This window comes from Drosophila grimshawi, unplaced genomic scaffold (assembly GCF_018153295.1).
Source record: "Drosophila grimshawi isolate 15287-2541.00 unplaced genomic scaffold, ASM1815329v1 contig_1377, whole genome shotgun sequence".
NCBI classification, from domain to species: Eukaryota; Metazoa; Arthropoda; class Insecta; order Diptera; family Drosophilidae; genus Drosophila; species Drosophila grimshawi.
The window spans coordinates 14,156,615-14,182,019 of record NW_025062900.1 but is presented as its reverse complement, the minus strand read 5'-3'; the positions used below and the strand labels follow the sequence as shown (position 1 = coordinate 14,182,019).

The 25,405-nt window shown below is 37.7% G+C and overlaps 1 protein-coding gene across 1 annotated transcript in view; it reads right to left on the bottom strand.

Moving 5' to 3' along the window:
• The window catches only part of LOC6562868 (cell adhesion molecule 2), a 33,183-nt gene that overhangs the window by 4,260 nt on the left and 3,518 nt on the right, over positions 1–25,405 (bottom strand). The window contains exons 2-11 of the mRNA XM_001988164.2: positions 20,421–20,495; positions 15,467–15,564; positions 13,957–14,102; positions 13,306–13,367; positions 8,872–9,030; positions 7,143–7,271; positions 5,857–5,991; positions 3,595–3,744; positions 2,645–2,731; positions 2,201–2,452 (exon numbers count right to left, since the gene is read on the bottom strand). Coding sequence (XP_001988200.2) covers positions 2,201–2,452; positions 2,645–2,731; positions 3,595–3,744; positions 5,857–5,991; positions 7,143–7,271; positions 8,872–9,030; positions 13,306–13,367; positions 13,957–14,102; positions 15,467–15,564; positions 20,421–20,495 — 1,293 coding nt within the window. The remainder of the gene's footprint in view (positions 1–2,200; positions 2,453–2,644; positions 2,732–3,594; positions 3,745–5,856; positions 5,992–7,142; positions 7,272–8,871; positions 9,031–13,305; positions 13,368–13,956; positions 14,103–15,466; positions 15,565–20,420; positions 20,496–25,405) is intronic.

Below are 25,405 nucleotides of genomic sequence, written 5' to 3'. Positions count from 1 at the left end.
TAATTTTATTTTATTTAATATGGCTTAATTATACATTAGCTTATATTCACCGTAAAAATCACTTAAAAATTTATTTTAAAACCAAATTTACATAAAACTAATTGAAAATGAAATTTGCATAATACAAATTTATATATTCTACCAAAAATGAAGCCTCATAATGTATTCGCTTTTTGCTACTCACGCTTCTTTCTGTCTACATTCACTTGCCCCATTCTGTCGCTTGAAACCAAGTTGAAACTTGGTTCGCTTGTTCCGCCTTCTAAGTTGCAGTGCCCCAAAAAAGCAGACGCGACATATGCAAAACTCGGCAGCGATAAGCGCCCGACCATTGCTATACACAATCTATCCGCTATTGCTTCACCGCACCTCCCCGCCCAACGACAGTCTCGCTGCATCCTCCTCTTCCTCTCTCTTTCACACCCGCTCCGTACTGCGATATGTGCAACATCTAGCAGGTAATAAATCTAACTGTAAACGCAGCGCTTACGACATTGCATGCCAGGCTTGAAAGTTGTAGTCATTGCAGGCACCATTCTCCCATTACGAGGCGTAACAGCCCCTCAATCTTGCCACCCCTCCCCTCAGCGCCACACCGTCGCGAAGACCACTTCGCCTCCAGCGAGAATGCAACATTTCTGCTGTCGTTTGCCAAAAACTGTTCTAGCCAAAGGCAAAGCAAGACGATAGAGCATTTCCCATCTCAATTTTTGGGGCTGGGTTGGTGGAATATGTATGGCTTGGGTTGGGTTTGGTTGGGTTGGGTTTGGTTTGGGTTTGGGTTAGCCCTTCGCCTTGACGCCTTGTGTGCAATTTGTCTGCTATTTTTATGGTATTCTGCTACAAACACCCCACTCCCACTCCAACTCCCTGTCCACATACCCATCCACAAATGCCACAGCATTTCTATCTCTTACTCGTCCTCTCATATTCAATTTGTTCGATTTGATTTTGTCGGTGCTTTTGCTACTTGCGCTCTGTCGAGTGCATTTTATTTTAGTCAAACGCGTATGCAGAAATTTGCCAGTACAGCAGGGCGCCTCTAAAGTTTTATGCATTGCCACACCTCCCCCAGCACACCATACACCCCCCGCGAACAGGATATGGATATTGTCGTTGATTGTAAGCATACAATGGAGTGGGGACTGCCAGTTTGGTATTGGTAGCTGTGTAAAATTTTATATTCATTGATTGGCAGGCACTGTCACTAACCAACGAGGCGACACTTTGACTTTACATAATGCAACTGAGCATTTTCCAGCATTTTCCGATGGCAGATTGAAAAGTTCAGTATATATATATATATATATATATTTTTAAAATTAAACAGGTTTTAATTATGTTCTACGAAAGATTTTGTTGAAATTGTTGCGTATGCTGAAAAAGTGGAAGCTCTAATTTTCCACATTTAAAGTGAAGTTTAATTAAAATATTTTATAAAATTATAGGGTATATTAACTTTCCCTATAGCAAACTTAAATGTTTTTACGATACCTCAAGCTTAACTAGTTTTGTAGATACGTTGACACCTCAAGGACATTATATGCTTAAAACAAACATCGAGATTTGCGACCGTTATTATTTATGATGATTGTGCATTATGATGAGCCACATTAGCAGCACATTACACAGGATACACTGGCAAGCAATGCGATAGAGTTGGCTGAGGGGGCGGATATGTAAGGGATGGGTCAGCCCCCATGAGAGTTCTGGCCTCAGGATACAGAATTGCATGCTAGAAAGTCATATTTTCATGGCCAGAACGACAGGCAGACAGACTGACAGAGATAGGAAGAGAGAGAGAGTGAGAGACAACGAGAGAGAGAGAGAGAGAGAGAGAGAGAGAGAGAGGAAGCGAGAGAAAGAGAAGGCTGCCATCTGTCTTAGGAAAATATTTGTTCATGAGTTGAGCGAAAGTATCTGTATCTAACAAGTGTCGACGGCAGGGCAGAGCCCTTAAGCTTGGCTAAAGTCGTTATGATTTGTCATAAACATAAAATAAATGGCCAAATATTTATAGGCTGCTGTGTCATGAGAATGAGCTCTATAACACACAGTCTGCCAATAAAAATACGCGCCCCAGGATAGAAAACAACTTGAAGTGTCCATCGATGCGGGAAGTAGCTTGCCGTTGTCAAGGACTTAGTTGCGTCCTGTTAATACCACCTGATTCCCCCTAGGAATTTCACCCCTTACTTACCAAGATGCTGCTGCTGCTGATGCTGCTGTTGCTGCTGCTGATGATGATCTCTGCCCCGCGAGTTGGCCTGCGAGTGGTGATCCTGTGAGTTCCATAAGCTCGACGTGGCGCCCATATAAACATTGTTCAGTGTGGAGGGCGTCTGATCCAAGGCCTTGGGCTTGTTGCGCAGCGATTTGTTGTTGCCCTGCTGGTTGTTGTAGTTGTATGGATTATTGCTATTCGAATTGCTGTTGCTGCTGTATCGTTGCTCTGCGGATCGAAAGGGTTTAACAAAATGAGTACATTGAAGTAGTGCCAAATAACTATCAATTAGTGTGTCTGTTTGACGTCTGATATTTTATTTAAAAACTTTAAAATAAGTAACGAAATATATTTTAATAAGCTATCGATTGTGTGCCCTGGCGATATATTTTTAGCAAGAATTATTTTGTTGAAAGTTACCTTTGTTGTACTTGACTATAACACCGGGTACGGTATTGATCGATACAGTTGGTGACATTGTTGTAATTGTTGTTGTTTGTGGAATATCTGCGTATAATAAATAAATGAATGAATAAATTTATGCATTAATATCGATAGGTGTATGAAATTTGTATAGTTTGTTAAATGAATCGAAGTCGAATGTATGTTTAATCAAAGGCTGTAGATAAACATAAATCTTTATATAATATTAATTCAGCCATCTGCTGTGGACTGCTGGCTGGGAATTCAATGCACACTTAATTTATTTTTCAATTAGATTGTGTACAGCTGACTAAATATAAATTTGAATTTTGCTTCTTCACATAATGCATTGTTTCTAGTGCCCAGATGGCCTTCATGTCAACCTGCAAAGATTTGTTCCAACGAATAATAAACAACAAAAATTCTTGCTGCTCATTATAGAAATAAATGATTAATCTGCAGGTCATCCATTAGAGATATACATCCCATCATTATCAGCTTAGTATTTATTATGTACCCAAAAAGTTTACACTGAAATTTACTTCAAGCAGTAGTGCGAGTACGAGTCTGGGACCTTGCCACAGCTACACAGCTCGCTCGTAAATCAATCACTGACAATATGCCCACACACGCCCACGGGGGCTGGAGAGAGCAAGGGATCAACAATTCGACCTGTGTCAAGGGGTAGAAAAGTTTGGGTGTCCAATGTCTTGGTATTTAATATGCACATTGTTTTTGGGCTTCAGTCACTGGATCTGAATTAATTAAAAGCTACAGTTGGCCAAGTAGTTCGAGCCTAATTGCCTGACTGGCTGTCTGACTTATGGCCATTGTTAGAAACTGTGCAGCAGTTACACTTACACTCAAATTTACGTTTATTTTTACAATAATGTACATAGTTGGAGTTTAGTTATTGGTATTGTTGTTGATTTTGTTGAAATACTTACGATACAATTTGATAGCACCATCTGTGTCGCCCAGCGAGTTCTTGGCTACACAGCGATAGGCTCCAAAGTCCGAAATGTCAACGTCATAGATGGTCAGCCGCATTGTTATTTTATAGCCCGATTCAAAGGTTTCGGGCACATATCGTTCACCTATGCGCCAGAGAGAGAGGGAGACAGGGAAAGAAAGAGAAAGGGAGATGGACATGGTTAAGTGTACACATTTAGTAATTTCAATGTGCATATTAGTTGATGTGTGCGGCGTATTAAGCTTGTATGTGGTTAACCACAATTTAACCCACTTTGCTGCAGCGGTCATTTAATCATTTCGCCATTCACACACATTGCCAGCCCAAGAGTAACACACACTTTCACACATTCACTTTGAGCTGAGCAGCATTCCTGTATTTACCGAGCTGATTTGTCCGTTGCCTGATTTTGCTCTCACTAAAGCAATTTGGCTTAGAGAAACTAAAAATAAAACGTAAAGAAATGACAACTTTTACCTTAACTTGTTGTCATCTTGGGTCTAACCTTGTCTTAACCTCACACACCCCCGTCCCCCTCACAATCCACTGTCAGATAGTTCATTTTAATTTATACAAAAGCAGTTCCACCCTCAATACACAAACATACCCCCAATGGAGTTGCTTTCCTTGGCTTTGCTGGTCCGGTTTTGATTTACGTTTGATGTCGGTTAGATTTAGTAGTTGGCACTAAGCCCGGCATTTCACTTTGTTAAACATTTTCGGTATAGTAACTTGGCAACTACGGCAACTTGGCCACAGGTAATTGTTATGCATGGCAACTAAGCAACTGATTAGTTTAGTAAAATGCTTTCGAAATGGATTAAAGTGAGAGAAAGAGTGAGAGATCTTTGCTCATGTTGCTGATGAAACTTAAATTGGTCTGCGTTCTTTCAAATTATTTACAATCTTAATCAGATTTAAGCCAGGAGAAAAATTGCTTTTTAAGCAATTAAACAAGATATGAGCGTAGGGCTAAGAACTCTGACAGTGGTTATCATCTTATTTTTGTATAAATCACAGAATATGTTTCTTGTTAAAAGAAGGATACCCACACAACTTGGGTTAATATGTTATTCTTGATTAAAATATTTTGTGGCGAGTCTTCTAAGCGAATTCAAGACAGGGCTGTAAACTAAATTCATATTTTACGATATCGGAAGCAAGTCATTGTTAAATATCCTATTATATGCTGCTTGAAATCCCTCTAAAATCATTGTTTTCTCAATTCGAAATTGCGGCTAGATCAGCTTCGCTAAATGCTACAAGCCTATATTCATAAGCTTCTCAATGTTCGCACTTCATTTGCAGAGAACTTCCCAAAAAAAAACCTTTGACTTATAAAATTCAAAGTGCTCAAAAAATGAAAGAAAAAAGCGAGTGAAGAAGAAACTCCATTAAAAACTCACGACTGGACGAGACTGAAATTGCTTTTGACTTGAGGTCATTTTCAATCACTTTTTCCATTCTATGTCACGGCGTTTCTGGAAAACAACACAAAAAAAAAGGGGGAAAAAAACTGATAGATAGAAAAAGAAAACTGTCTGTATGGCTGAGTAACTGTCTGCAACTTTTTCGCTGAGCTTTTAGCTCCAGTCAAAGGTCTGCAAATGGAGGTGGAACGCGGGGGCAAACAGTGAATTGGAGCTGGAAGTATGGTGCAGTTTCGAGCAAGGTTGCGGTTTCGAGTGTGCTCACCCTTGTTGCCATTTTGTCCATCAGCTTTTTTGTCATGCAATTCATTTGCCGTGCAAGATGAGTGGGCGTTTGAGTGAATGGCTGGATATGGATGGTGATGAGTGGATGGATGGATGGTCAGCTTTTTAATGGCCGCAGGAAATTAAGTTGAAATGGTGCCTAAGGGTTTGAGAGCAATCATTGAATCTTCAGGCACTATTTCAAATTAATTACATTTAGCTGCATTTTATGGAAGTTGGGGCCACCGAGCAACGGCAACATTTATTTTTTCTATGTAAAGAAATGATGAGTGGTGCGGCACGGCGACCGGACAAGGAAGGAAAACTTAAATTGAAAACCCGGGTATGCACTTGACTTTAAATGAAGTATTAAATATTTATAAACTACATTAAAGCAAAATACTTGAGCATCTTAGTTGATTAAATAATCAAATAAGCTTAATTGGGGATTATTGTTAAGAATGTGTTTTTCTTATTGCCAGTTAAGCAGAATTAACTCTGATATGGAGCTAAGCTGCTTGTTAGCTTAAAGTCGCACTTACCAGGCACAATAATCGTATCATTCTTCATCCAATAGTTGATTGACTTGGGATACGCTTCCGATTGGCATTCCAGTGAAATATTCTGGCCCAGAGCGGCGCCGATTAATTGATTTTGTATCCAAATCATTGGCGGAACTGTGAACGGAAAAAATAAATGTTCGATAATTGTTGAAATATTCTGTGAAATATTCTGAGTAGCATATAGAGTGAGAGAGAGAGAGAGAGAGAGAGAGAGATAGAGAGAGGGAGACAGCAGCTGTGACGAGTAATTTTGGAATGTAATTGCAACGGCAGCTCAGGTAGAGGTATGTGGCTTAAATTAATGCCATGGGAAATGGAACTATGGCATGCTGGCTATATGAGAGGAAGGTATTCGCATTTATATAAAATTCCATTTGTTATTGTTTTGCAATGCGATTTGTTGCGGTTGCTCTTTATTTGCTCAACTAATTGCTTTTTAATTTTATAGAAAACCACACACACACACACAGAGTGTGGGAGAGTGAGTCACAGACAAAGGGCGAGAGAGAGGGAGAGAGAGAGAGAGTTAGAGAGAGGAACTTGTGGGCGAACTATGGCGATGGCCCATTTATTTATGATTATATAAGTAAAATAACTTGCCAAGCGGATAAATGATTAACCTCAAATCTTCAGAGAGCTTTGCTTTGAGCGCCAGTGTTGAAGCCAGCGCAAAAATGTAGCACACTTTGCAGCGCATCTAGCAGTAAACTCGCCTGGCAAATTGTTGAGCAACTTAAATTTTTATTTAATTAGCAGCACTAACGGCGGCATCACGACCAAAATTGGGAGTAGGGGTGGCAAATGGCAAAGCAAAAGAGCGCTAAAAATGCTAACAAGCTGGGGCACACTTAATTATTTACTTTATGCATGGCACCTAAAAGTATGCAGCAGACTGACAAAGTGCCAAAGAGAGAGAGAGAGATAGACACTAAGCGAGAGAGAGAGAGAGAGATATATAGAGAAAAAGAGGATAGAGTTTGCCCTGCTCTCAGGCAATATTAAAATGCACAGCATATTTTCAATGGTGAGATTTGGAGTGGCGCTTTGTGTGTCGCACTGTCTGTGTCCGGCTCCACTCCACATCGCTCCACTCTGCTCCAGACTGGAACACATTGCTCATAGGCCACCGACACAGACAACAGTCGACGCCATGCGGTGCTCTAGCGTAAAACTATAAATATTTAAATATGCAAAATTGATATGCCCCAGTCTTACAATTCTCATGCCACCGTCTCCCACCACTTCTCTCCATTCCGCATACTTACAATGCACAATGAGCATGACACGTTTGCTGACTGTTGGCGGGATGCCATTGGAGGCAATGCAGAGATAGGCTCCCATATTCAAGCGCTTAACTTTGGCAATGGTCAGAAACGAACCATTGTATGCGATAGCTGTAAATACACAAATAAAACAAAGAAAACAGACAGAGTGAAAATGGGAGACAGAGAGTATAAAATTATGTTGGTTAATTGGGATATCAAGCAAATTTGTTCAGCAAACAATTGTGGTACACAAATTCGTATATAACTCATTTTGTGGACGTTCTCAAATTCATTTTCGACTGCATTTCATTTTTTTCTCACTACCTCAAGGCTACTCTATTCATTTTTCTGACAGCTTAGATATTTTGAAAATACTCTTTGAGAACTTATCGCAATATATTCGGTTACTAACAATTGTTGTCCCAAGGCTTATAACAATTACTTACACATAAGTGAATAATTTCAGATTAATAGCATCTTTGCTCACACCCAAACTATTTAAACTGATTCCCAAAAACAACTCTTGTTTATAATAAGCGCACTCATTGCTTATGTAATTTAATACCCATTTTGTGGCAGTGCTTCAACTTCATCATATTGATAACACATTTGCAAATATACACAGATTTCGAACGTTGTTAGTTTTGTTGCTTGTGTTCTGCATTCGAAGAAGAGTGCTATTTGGTGCACATTGGCGTTTAACTTTCGGCTCGTCTGTGTCGAAGTCAAAATCGAAATACGAAGCCCGATTTATCAAGTTACCAAGTAACAGAAGCGTAATGAATATATCATTTATCCATTTGCTCAAACTGACAGCCTTAAAGCCACTCTAGGCAAAGTGGATGTAAATCGGAATCTGAATTTGAATTTGGATTTCGAATGCCTTCTGCAGTTTTAAGTCAGAGATTGGCAAATATTATTGTTGCCTCATTGTTAGCCTAGCCTCAGTAAAGTGAATGACGAATGGTCAATTGAGGCTACGATTTGATTAGCATCAACAGAAACTGACTCGGTTACTGACTTCGGTTAACCAAACTATCCATCAAATGTATGCACATGAATAATACAAATGTCCCTTACTGCTGTTTCTATTGGAAAATGTAAATATTCCATGTATTTCTCCCATGTTTTTTTAAACCGAACTTGACAAATTTCTAAAAGATTATCAAAATAATGTAATTAAAAAAAGCTTTACCATAATTCCTATCAATAATCATGATTTGCATCTAAAACCAAATTTTGTTTCTTTATTCACCACCACCACAGTACAAATTACATTTTGCAACCATTTATCATGAAAAGGCTTATTATATTTTAGTGGAACACTCCGATAGCAAAAGTTATTTTTCAAACGACACTTGATTAATATCATTAGAAGCCTTATTTGTGCGCTTTGTCACGAATACTAAATTGATTACTATGAGGCGTTTGTGGTTATTGGAACAGCAGCACTTGCAATGCTGTGCTTAAGTCACGCTTGAAGTTAATTATACGAATTGGAGAAACTTACTCTAAAATGCTCTCATAAAATTTAATACTGAGAAAACACGCAGTGAAATCGACGGCAACCAGAGTCAGAGTCCATTTGTCATGCATTCAGCGTGCAAATGCAAACACTTGCATTCACACACTGGCACTCACACACTCATTTACTCATACACTCATTCACTCGCACGGGTACACTCACTCAGCCACTCACACTTTCAGTCGCTGTCTGCCAGGTACTTACCCTCGGCCCCACTGGGCAGTGGTATCAGTTCGCCACCCTCGCGTCGCCAGGTTATCGTCGGAGTTGGTGAACCGGTCGCTGCACACTTTAAGGTTACATTTGAGCCCTCGCGGATGACCATATCGGTGCTGGTGGGATAGTCCAGTATGTCTGGCGGCACTGTGCAGCGGGTAGAGGCACACACACACAGACACACATACACATATGGGCACACGGCGATGCAAGCATAGTTATGGGAACAGGTACAAGCGACATATTATTCATACGCCGAGTGGGCCGTGCAATGTTGCAATGAAATGAGCATGAGGTCCGTGAATTGTTCGCCACGTGTCAGCAGTTGGCAGGAGCAGTTAACATTGTTATTGTTGTTGTTGATGACATTTTTGGGTGGTTGGTTAGTTGGTTGGTTTATAGTTGATGTTGTTATTGTTGTTGTTGTTGTTATCGTCAGCAGATCATGTAAGTGAGAAAATGCAATAAAGAAATTTGGATGAGTGGCTTTATTTTCAGTAGGCTTTTAACAAAATTTTTACTACCAACTCCATTTCTCGGGCTATAACAGAAATTCATAAATTTTTAAATATTTACATATATAATTGACAACATATAAATTCATAAAACAGCACAGACATAAATCTTAAAGAAATAAAATTACATGTCCCCCAATAAAACTAACGTATTAAATTCATACATAGGCGAACAAATATTTTACTTTTTGTAAAGATTTCCAAGTATTATGCATTATTTTAATTGGCCATTAAATACACGATTTTTTTTCTTTCTGCAATGAAAGTAAACAGCCTCAACAATGAACATCAAGCAAAAGAAATACAGCAACAATATATTTCCCCAATTAAGGTGCTTGTGTGCATCTGCACTCCACAATCACAATATCACTATATAAGGACAGCAGGGGCAGAACTCATGCATATCCCACAAGGACATGTCGCTCGCTCCATTTTTTGACATTCTCATGCAGCAAGCTATCTGCTAGCTGCCAGGCACTGGACTGGGACTGTGACCAGGAACGGGACAAGCACCTGGGCTGTCGCCTGTTGTGCTCGCCTGTCTCTGGTGTTACTTGGCAATTAATTATAATTTACGCTTGACAATTTTTCACTTGCCCAAAACGAGTGACCCAAAGAGTGAGCCAAAAGAAGTGGGAATACATAAGAGCGCTCCCAGGTCACTTAATGAATGAGTGTTCCCCTCCCCGTTCCCCCTACAGGTAAGATAACTTAAATGTGCTTTTAAGAACTTTTTTTCAATTTGTTTTCAATTTGGCCACAGAAAAATGTACGAAAATGCCAGAAACATCAAGCAGCACGTTGCAATTTAATAATTTATATTACAACGACAGCTTCCAAGAAATAATTGACGACAATCAGCGACGTGGGGGGGGGGGGCCTTCGTTTTGGGCCCACACTGGGTGGCCGATTGGCTTACACTTTAGAGAAACCAAAAGTCAACAGAGCCAAGTTATTACGCACATCATGTACACATTGAAACTTGAAAGTCTTCGTGTCAACAATGATGAGCATGTTGTACAAAATGTACTTTTGCCTTTTTCCCTGCACACATTACGTATACGTCATGTTTTACAAGTCGAGTAGGCACAGGGCAGGCTGTTGACTTGCCTGTAATGGGCTCAGTCATGTCACACGCCTCAATCACAAAAAGCAGCCAAAGGAGCCGAGCGACAAATGAGCGAGCTGAGGGACATGTGTGTGTGTGTGTTCAGGGAGAAAGGTGGGTGGATTGCAAAAGCTTTTTATCGCTGTGCTCAGTGGGTGATAAGTTATGAAATGAAGTGAAATGTGATGTGTGATAAAAATTAATTTCAAGTGTGCTAAACTCAAGCGAAAAAATAAATAAACATTTTGATATTGATATTGATAAAAAAAATGTTCTTAAAATACGTGTAATGTTGTTTTGTAATAATGTTTTGCTCTTATGCTGGTCTCAACATCGATGATGAGCGACATATCTAACACATTCTTTAAATTGCGATTTTTTTGCATTGAAATGTGATTTTCAAACATTTTCCACTATGCAGAGTGCGGTTAAATCCACTATCGATGCCACCGAATGACGTTTTGACACTTTAACAGCTTATTCCCCTGGATGCCCGCCCAGTGACCAGGCCCACTGCCACTACCCGACAATCCTATATTTTAGTAGGAAACTCAATCAAGCAATGGGCATCGCCTCTACTGTCATGCATCAAAGCTGACCGAAAATGGATAGCAAATTTTTCATCTATAAATATCGTGAGCACATTTATTTCAAATTTTTATTTTATTAGCTTTTTTCGCGCTTTTGCACTTACAAAATTCTTTTTGTTTGTCTGTTGTTTGTTTGGATGATTGTTTTTATATTGGGGCATTGAATTATTAATTTGAAACAATATATTTTCATCCATTGATGTTTTATTGATGCTGCTAACGGCTATTTGTGAACAACGTCGTACGGCTCCAGCCATCTGTAATTATCTGTTCGTATATTTTTTGTGAGATTCCTTTAGTTAGGCATTTTATTTGACCTGCATGCTATTTTTTCTTACAGGATAACACATTATGCATAATACGATTTATCGATGACAGATTCTTTTTACCAGAATAAATTATATGTATTTTATTGCACCTGTTTTTCTTCAGTTTTTACATTTTCTACCTATTGATATTCTTAATAATATAATAGTAATAAATTATCTATATTTAACTATAAATTCTTTAGAGTTATTGGTTTTTTTTAATTGTCGATATTTCTATATTTTATTAAAAATATTGAAAATATTTTACAGTCCTACTTTCATAGTCAAATTAGCTTAATTATTTGATGACATGCTAAGTTGTATATTATTAATTTGTACAACTATTCTTATTTATGTTAATAACACAGAACCTCACCAAGCACTAATTAACATTTAACAAATGGTAATCTTAATATTTAATTATTGGACATATTCATTACAATTTTATTTGGCTTATATTTTTCTTAAACTGCAGGGAAGTTTGCGCTTTACTTATCGGTCTGGCCTTAAGTGTTTAATATTTCACAACGCCACTGAATAAACAATGATTTCATGACGATGACAACATTTCAGCTCTTAGAATAGTTCAGTGTGTGGGGCCAAGAAGTATGCAACAAAGAATCGCGCACTTTGTCAGTGGCAGCAAAAGCCGGCCTGATTTAAAGCGGCTTACCATTTTGCTTATGGACGTAGTTCATTTGGTTGAAATTTGTTGCACTGCTCTAAAACCGGCAGCAATAATTTTGTGAATTTGATGTTGTTTGTTTCTGTGCGATTGAATAAATTTCGCACAGTGTAGGCGGCTGTAATGAATTTCGACATCAATGAAAACACAATCAACCAAAGTGGTTACTTACGACCGTAGTAAAATGCCGCGGTTTTGGCCCCCAACTTGAAGCCGGAACCAAACGCAAGCCCAAACCCAAACGCAAACCCAAACCTAAACCCCAACTGAAACACAAACCCAAACCAAGCCTTGGGGGCGGCATATTCATTTAAAATCTGTCTGGGATCCGACGCTGGGCTTGTCTCCTCTGAGGTTTTTTGTACGCTAGCTGAATAATTAACGTGGGCACACGGACACGGACACGGACATGGACATGGACATGGGCACGGATATAAACATGGAAATGGACATAGGACTATTGGACTGCAGCAAAACAGCGTAGGGGAGGTGGTGGCGAGACGCACGTTTCATGTAAATTGTTTCATTACCTTTCACTTTGCCACGGCAGGAACTTTCTAACTGTTCATTGTCTCATACCAGGTATAGACAGAAGAGATAGAGATAGAAAGAGAGTAACTAATGTGCTTGCTAAGTGAAAAGTAAGTCTACGCCATCCCCACTTTAAATACGCCTCAGTGCTCAGCTTAAAGAGCTGACTAACTCAATTAGCCAATAGTTTAAAAAGAAAAACAAAAAATACAAAACGCCCCTGCAACTAAACTAAACGTAGTCGTCAGCCGATGCAATTAGACTCAATCGTGAGTTGTTTCGAAGTTGTACAAAACTTTTCCGACCCCATTGAAACATCTAACTAGCCCACTTTCCACTGTGCGCTTTGCACTTGCCACTTGGCTAAGCAATTAGCGCAATTTGAAATAACTATCAGCTGCGCATTGATGCACAAGTCTGGGGCGTCTGCTGATCGACTCACTGAGAGGCCCGACCACAATCATGACAAATTATACTTACACTCGCCTATTTTCCAGTAATTGTACTGCAATTGCATTTGTTTATTTTCAAAAACAAAAATCCAACTTTGTTAATTTAAAAAGAAAAATCAAACTTCACTTAACATACCTTTACATACATATTCTTATTTAACCAACTTGACTAGCAGCTAGGTTGCAGTTCATATACGTAACTTATAACTACTTAGGTGAAATTCTTTACTCACCGACAACGTCCAAATAGCCCACTTGACTTTTCATCGGATCCGTGTTTATTTGGCACATATACCTGTCAGTTATAAATATTTTCATGTTAGTTTCCTTCTTATGTTGGGCTCATGTTGTAAAATAAAAACAAGAAGGAAACACCAACTCATAAATGCCCCAAGAGGCAGCCGAGAAAGCCGTTTATGAACAAATTTGAACTGCCAGTCATAAATACAAATTAAACATAATCGTAAAGGGAATTGCTCTATAAATAAGCACATATATTCGAATGACTTCCCAAGTCGCAAATATAATTTAGAACAAATAAAAACTGATATATTTTGTATTTCAGATCTTAAATTATAATAATAATGGTATACAACTAAAGTTTCGTTTAAAAACACTTCTTTTTTTTTAAGAAAAAATAAAATATTTAATATTTAAAACTTAAATCTTTATAAAATAACATATTTGAGTTTATGTGAATATTTTTATGAGAATATTGTAAACAGCATTTTTAGAAGAACTTTTAAATTCGTTATAAAAAATACAAATAAAAAAGAATATACAAAATGTAAATGTAAAAATGTATTTCTGGTTATCTACATTCGATTCTGTGGTAATGTGGAACATAATAAATTTTACATATTTTTGATAGTTCTATATCGTACCAGCCCTTGTCGGACTCCTTGACATCACGTATACGCAGTATCCAGGCACGTTTCTCGGCGTGAGTAATACTCATGCGATGATTTTTAGTTATGACGTGATTTTGTATCGTTAAAATCGTTTGTGTATCGACACGTAGCCACGCAATCTGCACAAAATATAATAGCAAGAAAAGAAAAATACGCTTTGAAAAGGCTGCGGAGTAAATGGGAAAATTGTAAAACCAAAACGCTCGACGATTTAGCTACAATGTTAATGCTGAACTAGCGTGGCCCGAGCTCATTTATTAGCCCAAAGACAGAAAATGTCACCAAGAGGCGCACAACGTTTTGGCTAATGTGTAAAACGGTAAGGAGTGATGCATGTAATGGCAAAAATACCTCAAAGAGTAGCAGGAGTAGTTAAGTTGTAGTTTCTTACGGTTTTTTTTTTAATAACATGCTTTAGTGCTTCAATGTAGGTGGCTCAAGATATTTGTTGATTGGCCTTGGTTATGCTAAATTCCAAGTATTCCTTATTGCATAGTTTATAATTGAATACTATACAATCTGGCGTTCTTAGAATTTGTCATAAGACTTCACATAACAAAATGTTGTTAGCAGCCACATCTCTGAATTGAATTGGATTCGTTTTACTTTCTTTTATTACTGAAATGAGTTGTTCAGTTCTTTTAAATTTCAGTCTACAAACTAAGAGCAGGTTACTTTCATAACACACTCAAGAGCTCTCAGATTATAAGGTAGAGATTTTGTTGTCTTCTATTATAAAAGACATCAATTCACTAGCTTTCAATTTGTATGCTCAAATGCAACGGACAATGCCCAACAACATTATTCAGAATTACCAGCATAATAAGCATCACATTTACCATTTACCATTTACCATTTCGAAGCTATCCCCACGATATCATCATCTAGGGCCGGCCCAGCACGAAGATTATCAATTTGTTGCGTGCGCTTTCACCAGGTCCACTTACCTTACCATTTACTATACCAGAAATACGGCAATGGGCCTAAAAGCTGACTAACACAAATTTGTGGCTAGCCGTTTGCTACTTTCATTTCGGCAATTCATTGAGCAGTATTTTTTTCTGGCTGCTTTTACACAGCGGGTCACGAAATCAAAGTGGCGCCCAAGGGGCTTCGAAACGTGCCCCGAACTCGAGGGGTGCCGAGTGAAAAACAGAGTGAGACAGAACTAAGGCTGGAACCGAAAAACCCTTACAAAAAGGGTCAACCCAAATGGCCTACGCATTATGCGTTTAACGAGAGGACACGCACATAAACATCAACACGCACAAGGAATTCGTGGGGAGGAGCGTCTGTTGAAACTATGCCACGTTTTATTTGATGAAGTGTAAACTGTTTGAAATGACAGGCCCGTCAGCGATTTCCATTAGTAGCGACACCTGGTCATGGCTGCTGTGCTTCTAATTGTTACCTATTGCTGAACAATTAACATTCCTGCCTACTGATATTTAAGTAGAGCATCAATTGAAAAATAACAACTTACCTTGTATGTTTGTAGATTGTCGACAACGCATTGGAGGATAGCCTCCCGACTGACGGGCACCGTGACATTCTGCAGGAGTTCGCCAAATTTTGGCAGATCTGTAATGCAGAACAAATAAAAGATTAGAAAGTGAACAGTGAACATAACAAAGCAAAATAACAGTCTAATCCAAAACAAGGTACATATTAGAGCGTTTCCTATCTTTGAGTATTGAAACCTCTGTATATACCTTCATTCGATTCGACTGATAATCTCATTAAAATCATTTCAGTTGATTAGAAGAGTGCATTATGTCAAACTTATCTTAGAATAGGGGAGCTTAACTTTTATCATATTAGCGCTCGAGCTAAGATCCTCAATTCTTGGATAAGGCGACTAGCAACTGCAGTAAAAACAATAATATCGAGAGTGCAAAACTTAAATTGATCAGAAATTACCGCAAGCTCTAAAGACTTTCCAGAATTTAGAAGGGTGATCTAAAGACACTTCTTATATTACTATTCACATTAGTGCTCTAATATGTTTCAAGGGATAACCAGACCCAAAGAGGGACTTCTAAGAAATATTGCAATAGCTGAAATGTTTAATTTAATTAACCATATACATTTTTGAAGTGCTGTACCATATAAAAGAAATTCAGCATCATCATTACCAAGCCATTTATTTACAGGCGGGTAAGCAAAGGGAATCGAGTAAGAGATACTTATCACACATAATCCGTATGATAATTTAAATTTCTCCAAGGAGTTCACACATGGATCACCTTTTCCGCTTGATTTATTTTTTTCATCTGGCTCTAAATTTGCCACTCTAACAACAACATTTACATTAACTTGTTTCGATAAGAGTTTTAGCATCATCGGTAGACCCAACCTTCAATGGACTTCAGCATGACGTAAGACTTTGTATGTTTGGTGGCGGCAAAGAACAATTTGTAATAGACTTATGCTACGGAACTGCGGACACACATGTTATAGATGTTTCACAGCAGAAAATCAAATATACAAATGTATTTTATATATTTATAAAAAAATATATATAACACAAATCACAAATAAATTGTGATTAATAATTTATTAACTATCTGTATTTAATCTGTGCCTGCTTTCTATAGTAATTAATTTACCTTTCCAAAAGATATATGCAATTCTCACACTCGCTGTAATTGCCTGCTGAGAACCATCGTTTGCTGTGGTCAACTTTTTGAAAGGAAGATTTGCCAGTGAGCCATTCACTTTTAGTCAGACAGTCAATCAATGCATTACCCCTCAAAAGCCAAGGGATGCGTACAAAGCGCGGATTGACTTTAAAAGCGCGCCCACAAGTATGCAACAGATTTGTGGTTTTGAGTGGCAACCTTTAAAAGTTCCCACGCCAACAACACAAATTTGACTCTTATTGGTGGGTGTGTTGGGTGTGTCTGTGATTGTGTCGCTGACATGCCAAGGAGACCTCAAAGCTGGTGTTACGCATACTCCCACGAATGTTATGAAAACAAACAAAAAATATATATATAAATGCCAAGCCGTAGGCTGGAGATGCTTTCTTATATGAATGCGGGGCACGCGTCAGTTAGAGCAAATCAACACATAACAATCTCGTACTCAAAATGCGTAAACAATGTGATAAGAAAAGACAGACAGTGGAAGAGGGAGACAGACAAATTGAGAGAGAGAAAGAGAGAGAGAGACGATGCGACGACTTGAGTATGTTTTGTTTGATGTGTATTGATGTGGCCGTAAATCTCACTTGCAAGGGGTAAACAGCTCAAAAGTTTGAAACAACAACTGACAACAACTTTATATGTTGCTCAGTTCTTTAGCTGTTTGCTGGTTTGTTTGTTTTGTGTGTGTGTGTGTGTGTTGTCATGTTGCGGATTGTCGCCTAATCTCCGGCTAAACACCACATTCTGCGCCGCCTAATATACACTAATCGGTGTAGCGGGTATATTGAATGTAATAAAAAGTAAGCATACAAATTAGTCAGCCAATTGAAATTCACGAAGCTTTTAACTTGCTCTATTACTTATACAATTTTTGGTTATGCTGAACGCAAAAATTATTTATTTTGTTAGACTTTTGTGTTATAAATTCCTTAATGCTCTGTTATTTTTGAAGAATTTTCTGTTGACAGCAGCATTCGTTAAATATTAGATAGTCATGTTAAAATAATATAATTACATTAAATATGGTTTTGAATATTTAATTTATATTTATACCCATGTAAAGAATATTTTAATCAATGATCTAATTTTTAAACAGTAAATAAATATAATAAGAATAATATTTATGGTAAAAAATGTATACTATACTCTATCATAGATAATATATATTTTGTATTATTTCCTTTATCTGATTTATTGCAGAGCGTATTCAAGATTTGGTTTGTAGTTGGTAATCGTTTCGCTTCGTATGCCCTGAAGTACGCTCCACTAGGTAATAATAATGGCAAAAAGGGAGTCCAATTGCTCAAGTATAGACAGTGATAATATCCCATTTCGCTCTGCTCGCTGCTGTTGTGCGAGCTAATAAGCTCGATTACCCAGCTCCTGACGCGTCAATAAAAATTTACCACAGACTGTCCTGCTCCTGTTCCCTCTTCCCCTCCCACACTTCACTCCAGCACTGGCTTAACGTTCCAGCCACCCACACTCGGCTGTTGCCTTCGTCTGTCTCTTTTGCACCCACCATTCTGTTATGGCTTTCTGTTGCCTTTTGCCAACTCATTTGATTTGGCTCCGTTTATATTGATATGTGCCTGCCCCGCTGTCCCGCTGCCACGCCCCTGCGAGCCACGGCCCCTTTCCAGCGTTGCGTGTATTTTTATGGCATACTTTTTGGCGCGTTCGTGTGTAAATATGTGCAAATTCGCAAATTCGTTACATATTTTGTTGTGGCACATCATTCGGTATAGACTTGGGTGTGATTGTTTAGTGGATTTATGGGCACATGAAATTAGGATTTAATGTGCATATGTCTTGTGCCTTGAGTGGATTTATTGCACATCCTTCTGCATATCCCTTGTGCCTCTGTATTTAACATAATGCTTATGATATATGCGAATACAGCAAATCGTTTTTGAGTTCCCCCCCAGGGTCTGAATATTTGTTGTGGTTCTTCGCCTTTTCCCTATGAAAGAACAAAACATGCAGATTTTGCTTGTGTAGGCAGCTTGAAGTGGCTTAGTTGCTGAGTTTTGGAAAGTATACGCGCCATTTGTGTAAGCCATCTGAGGTGTCGGCTTATGGATTTTTGTAATTGTAATCTTATCTGTCAAAAATGCATTACATAGCAATATATGATGTGAGCAGTTATGAGAATGGGCTCTGTTGTCACAAAGCTTATTTTTTTATCTATGCTGCTGATAGGCGAAATAAAATACGTATACAAATTGTCACCCTCATTTCAATCCATTTTGATTGGCTTAATTTACTTAACCAGTGTTAATTTATACATTTATTATACATTCTTTGGAGCAACGATTTTTAAACAAAGCTTTTCTTGATATTGCAATTGCTTTATTTTCTTGTTATTTATGCAGTGCACACATGCATTCATTTAGCCACTCATATCATATCAGTCTTTATTTGTACTATAAAATACAGTTATGCAACCACTTTGGCTTATCGTTGAGTGGTTTTAGGCCGCATTCTCATAAGCCCACTGGGCGCATTTTTGTTCCTCTTTGCTAAATTCAACTTTAAGCTCACTTTATTAAGTCAACTCAACGCGACTCGGCATTTTAACTTAATAAGCACAACAACAACAACAACGGCAAATGGCGCTATTTAAATGCTAAACAACTCTATTAAGTTGCACGATACACACACACACAACCACACGCATAAGCACACACACAAACACACACACACACATGGCAATACAGCACATACAAACATATTAGAGTCAACAGCAGCTCTTGCCTCGAAATTTTTGTTGGCATGGCATGGGTGGCGCAGAAATGGAACCTCAGCACGTTTCAAATACAATTTACAATAAATAAAATTTAAAAGCGAGAAAAAACGCTGTGACAACAGCAAACGCGACTGAAGCAACTAAAGACAGACACCAACTCAACGACTGACTTAATGCCGCAGAGCGGTGGGGCAACACGCGAGTGAGGGGCAAGAAAAAAGCACGTGACGCTTGGGATAAGTAACGCGATACGGCAAACAAGTTTGCGTATAACGAAGAGTATTTGCTCTAAAAAAATACGCCAGCAAAGAAAACAGACTTCTTAAATTATTTTCTTACTTACTTACAGGAGAGAGGCTATGCTTATTAAACTGAAAGGAGTTTAACAAAAACCTATTTTCATAGTAAATATTTCCAAAAATATTTTGCAAACTTAAATTAAAATGCACAAATTTGCAATCTTGATTCGACAGGTGAATAATATCTTCTGTGAATATTCACTTTAGTTTTTTAAAATTGTAGGGGACAAAACTATGCATTATTATGGAAAAGTTATTAGTTTACCAATGATAATAGAGATATTAATATATTTAAAATATTTTGAGATACCCAATTGTTTTTGCTCATCGAAATCTATTATTTATTTTCCAAAGCAAAATAGTAATTCGATTGAAGTGGTAACCGTAATCATGATTACACCAATACCATAGATACTAACTGACTGAATTTATAAAAGCTTAAAATGAAATTTATATTTATTAAATTATTAATCAATCAGTGTTAATAAAAGTTTGCATTATACTTAATTGGGTTTTATAAAGAAAATCTCTTGATAGATTTTATTTCACTTATTTATTATTTGAGCAAAATAATCTATATTTTTATTTCATACATTTTAAGTTCGCTTTGCCAACAATCAATGTACTTTTCCTACTCATTCTTGGAAGAACTTAAAAATGTTCTCACAGCTTGTAGATACAGATGAAGGTGTATGTGAATTGAAATGGTCGAAATGGGAGTAAGAAGGGAAGTCGTCTTACCTTTCTCTGGTATCACATTAACGGCCGTATCGTCGCGTATGTCTTCCAGCAGCTCCTCGTGGTTTTGCATTTCCGCTTTGGGCGACGAAAGAAGTTGGGAACGCGAGCGATATGCATTGTGCAAAAGAGAAAGAGACAAAACATGTTAGCGAGTAACATTTACAGGTATTTAATAGTTAATTTTAGTTTAGTTGGCTTTGGTGGAAATTCAATTTGTGGTTTGAGCATTGAGCTGCTTTACATCTGTATAAATAGATATACAGGTTGCACAGCCAAAAACAAAAATAAACTCAAAGCCGCACACGCACACCCACACGCACACCCACACACACACACACACACACCTACACACTTGGCAACCGCATTTGCTGGTGGCATAGTTGAAACCAGTGAACTGCTTTTGTGTTGCTGGGGGAGACGAGAAGGGCGGATTCAGGGGTAAGGGAACTATGAGTGTTCGCTTCATGTATTTTTCCAATATTTTAACCCAATTGTTCGACGCCTTCTTTACGAGTAGCTTGTAATTTTCGCCACCGAAAAATGAAATTGCACAAATTGCGCCATTTGACTTTTGTGCAGCAGCTGTGAATGAAGTTGCCATCAACCAATCAATATACGAACCATCAACCTGCCAACTAATGTGGGGGTTTGGGGGCAAAGCCAGCCGTATATTCCCCAAACAGGTAATGCAATGCAGTGCACGCATCATAAAATATTTAGTAAATGGCCAACTGGGTAAATGTCAAATGGACTTTCGCTATTGCGTTCTGTGTTTAGAATATGGCATTCCGGAGGATTGGGAATACGTGAATTTTATTAGCTTGTAATGATTTCAGTTGAACGTGTATTTCGCATAAAGCTAACAGTTAATTTAATTAGCGTTTAATTGAACTGTGCACTGAGTTTGAAATTTGGTGTTAGTGGCTGGTTGGCTTTAAATTGTCAGTTGGCTGACTGAAAAACTGTAATTAGTTGATTGATGTTTCTTAAATAAATAATTTTAGCTTGCTTTTGTTTTTACGCAGGTGGCGCAAAATCAACTGAGTTTTGTCAATCGTATCATTTTATAATTTCCAGGGCGTGAAAAGAATTGATTTAATTATATTATATTTATTTGCATGAATATCTCATTAATTTATATGTATATAATTCATTTTAGATTTTTAATATTATTTTATGGATTTTTTAACCTATATTTTATTATTTTATTTAAATTAAAATATAGCGTGACAAATTAAAAAAATTTATTCTTTATTGAAAAATTGTATTGCTCAACAACTTGCTAGTAAGGTCTTTTTTAGAGCTAAAAGTCAAGCACTCAGCATCTCAATTGCCAATCAGTTAGGATCAAATCAGCACAACTTGCCGTTCAGGGGTCGCTGATGTGCTTGCCACATTTTCATGGTCACGTTGAACTGGCTAGTAAATTACGTCATGGCAAGCTTCGTGAAGAATGTGAAAGAAAGCGTTAAAAAAGTTTTTGTAAAAAACTTTCACAACTCTTTTTTAATATTTTTCAGAGCTTACGAAAGAGCTGTGTGGTCGTGGTGGCACGTAACATTTGCTGGCAACATTTGGTGGCCTTTGCGAATGCGTTTTCTATGGCTGCACATGAGCCACAAGGCGGGGCAACAATATGACAGCAAACTTGGGCTTGCCACTGGTTTGCAACTATGCAATACAAAATATTACAAGCAGGCTGAGCTGCCAAGTTGAGCGCATAGTTGTTGCCTAACTTCTGCATCAGAAACTGATTTTGCTTTTGTTGCCTTTGATATTTCGCTACACTTGCCATCCTCGCCACACTCACACAACCTTCATGCCTTGCCTGGCAACCCCCTGTGAAATCGAATTTATTGTATACTTTTGTGCGTTGGTGCGACAACCACAAAATGTATTTGCTCTACAAGACAGCTGTGACATTTGCCCAAACTCGTTTCTGGCTCACTGCAAATTCATTTTCCCCTATTGTATTGTGCAGCAAGCCTTAACCCTCCTTCGCTCCGATAGTAAGCATGTGTTTGGCGCTTATTAATATGAAAACAGTACTAAATTGTTGAACTTAAAAATTAATTGCAAATTTATGCTCTGGTTGGCTTTCGCTTAGCTTAGCAATTCGTATTTTGTATTTCATGTGTTGCCATTTGAGACGCTATCGTACTCAATTGGAAAATGCCAAATTCCAATTCATTTGCTTTGTTGACTTGTATTTGTGCACGCCTTGGTTAGAGTCCATGGCCTTTGTGCTTATAAATAACTTAATTTTTTGTTTGCTGTCATCGTGCAGAAAACTAGCCAGAATATATGCCAAGGTGGCCAATAAATAGCACTAAAAATCAATAGCAATCGCTTGAATAAACGAGAAATGTGGGCCCCTAGAGAGATAGTGAAAGAGACATAGAGAATGAGAGAGAGCGATAGGGGAATGAAATTGGAATGTAAATGTGACAAAGTCAACTTTGAGCAGCAATTCTACTGCCTTTGAAATACTGATGAATATTTGACTACAATTTCTACACAGAAATATGTTGCAGTAGATGTTTTCGAGAAATGGATTCAACTGTTTGACAATGAAGTTCTGAAGATAAATATTTTTACATTGTCTTGCATTAATTAAACACTTCATTGAACTTTGGGAATTGGTTATAGTTTGATAAATAATTATGATTGCAATCTTGAATATTAGCGCGAGTTATTCTTTTACGCTCTAAAAACTGTTTAAAAAAGGCTAGAAAAATAAACTAAAAAAATAGATTAAATAGATTTCGATTACCGATCATCCATTTTATTGCACTTTAGCTCATTCAATATAGTCACTAATTAATTGTAAATATTTAGAAAATTTCAAACTTTACATTTAACTAGGCGGGCAAAGAGAATCAATCTGTAAAGATGAAATATATTGAGGCTAACGAAAAACATATCTATATTGTATAAATAAGTCGGCAGGCAATAAACAATTATGTATATACGTATACACATAACGAATATACATAAAATTAATGTATTTTTAAGCAAAAAATATGAAAATGTACCTATGTATACGGTATAAAGTAAATAAACGCAATTCTTACAAGGAAGTATTCAGCCAATACCCATCATTCATTTCCTTATCATTAAACCCACAAAAGCTTCTGAACATACTTCAAATTGAGCTATTTCTGTTTACCACTAGATTGCACTCACCTTTTGGGGACAGGCTACTTCGTTTGAGAGGCTCTGTTGGCCAGACCTCAAAACTTCATTAGCCAAAAAGCACGTGCCCAAAATTGTGGGAACACCAAAGCGAAAATCGGTACAAGAGCAAAATCGTTGAAGCGTTGAACGCAATAAATTGTATGGTGGCCAAAATAAATGTAAAGTAAATGGTGCTAATTCAAAGTAGATTTATTTATTATGATATTTTGCCTGCGCCAACGGGCCAAGAAATATGCCTTGAATTCTTTTTCACAGTCCATTGTGGCTGTCTGCTTACAGTTAAAGGCATCCAAAATGGCACACAACTTTAATATATCGTGAAAAACATGGAAGCAAAGCAAATGAAAATGTACGACTTTCAGCAAAAATTATGCAACAAAAACAATAAAGATGCCTTAGAAAAATCATGGGCCTACCGTATCTGGTATTTATGGGCAACTGTGAGTTTTCTGTTTGTAAAAGTACACGAGCATATTAATTTACGCATTCTGTGGCGCCCCCCTTTGAGAAGAAGCGCACCTGCTGCGACAGGCGGCGTCTCCTCTTATCGCATCCAAAGTACGGTTCAGCTAGGATCCGCCTGGACGTCGTCTGTTGATTTTGGCCATAATGCCAACGCATTTAAGCCAATTTTCGTGTCAAGTCTCAATGATTTATTAGCCAGCATCGCAGACATCGCAGACAGTGCCTGGCTGCCGTCTAAGTAGTTGAATCGTCTGAGCAGCAGCTTAATGCCCAGGATACGACTCAGCCTAAACGAGTGGAGGTGTCAGCAACTGCCTTCAAGTTGCGCAAATTTGTCTACAATTTGTAAATGCCCTTTTTTGTTTGCCTAATGATTACAATTACGCAGCCATTCGACATGTTGAAAAAAGTGGGGCTGAGTTATTGTTTGTTTTCTTTTCAAGTGCTTTTTTGGTGGGTAAGAGGGTCTTGAAGAAAAAATGAGAAATGAGAAATCCCTTTGAAAACATTAAGTTGATCCGATCTAAACTTCAACTCCAGATAGTCAAACAGAATGTCTCTATAATGATTTATATAATAATGTTTGAGTTAGTTTAAAATAACCACAATATTTTTGGCCATTTTATGCTGTCTTATTTGTCTCTGCAGTATATTTAATTACTTTATGCTTTATATGTATATTATCTGCAAAGCGTATTTTCAGCTTTCAGCTCACGTACACGGCACACACAGGCACCGATGCCATTCTACTCTCCAGGCACAGATAAGCGAGCAGGCGGAGCTGGAAGATTTTTAGTCCAAAGTGCACTTCAACTCAAACTGTGACAATTTAAAAATTAAAAGCATCCCCAAGGCTTAAAGCTAGACAATGAAAACTTTGGGCTCTCAGTTGAAACTTAAATAATTGAAATAGGGCATGTAAATTGATTTATAATGTGCTCTAAAAGATTAAAATGCAATTCGAGGTCCTATGTGCATTGTCGAAATTATGCAATTGCTGGTAAATAATTTGGTTTCATATTAAATTGTTGTTTTGTAGTGTTTAATTGATATTTGATTTTCATTTATAACAAACTATTTCAACTTTATTTATTATCAAATAATCTACTTCCCAAATGATATTTTCCATTAGACAGCTTCAAGCAATTGGCATATACTACTATTGCATTGGCCTTGCATTTCGGCCAAGTTTGTCGGTAAACTCTAGAGATGATTATGAAACTTTCAGATGTGAACGTGAGCTGAGATTGCAGACAAAATGCACAGAGACTAGAGACTAGAGACTAGAGAACCACTGATGCGTGCTGCTCTTTCTCTCTCTG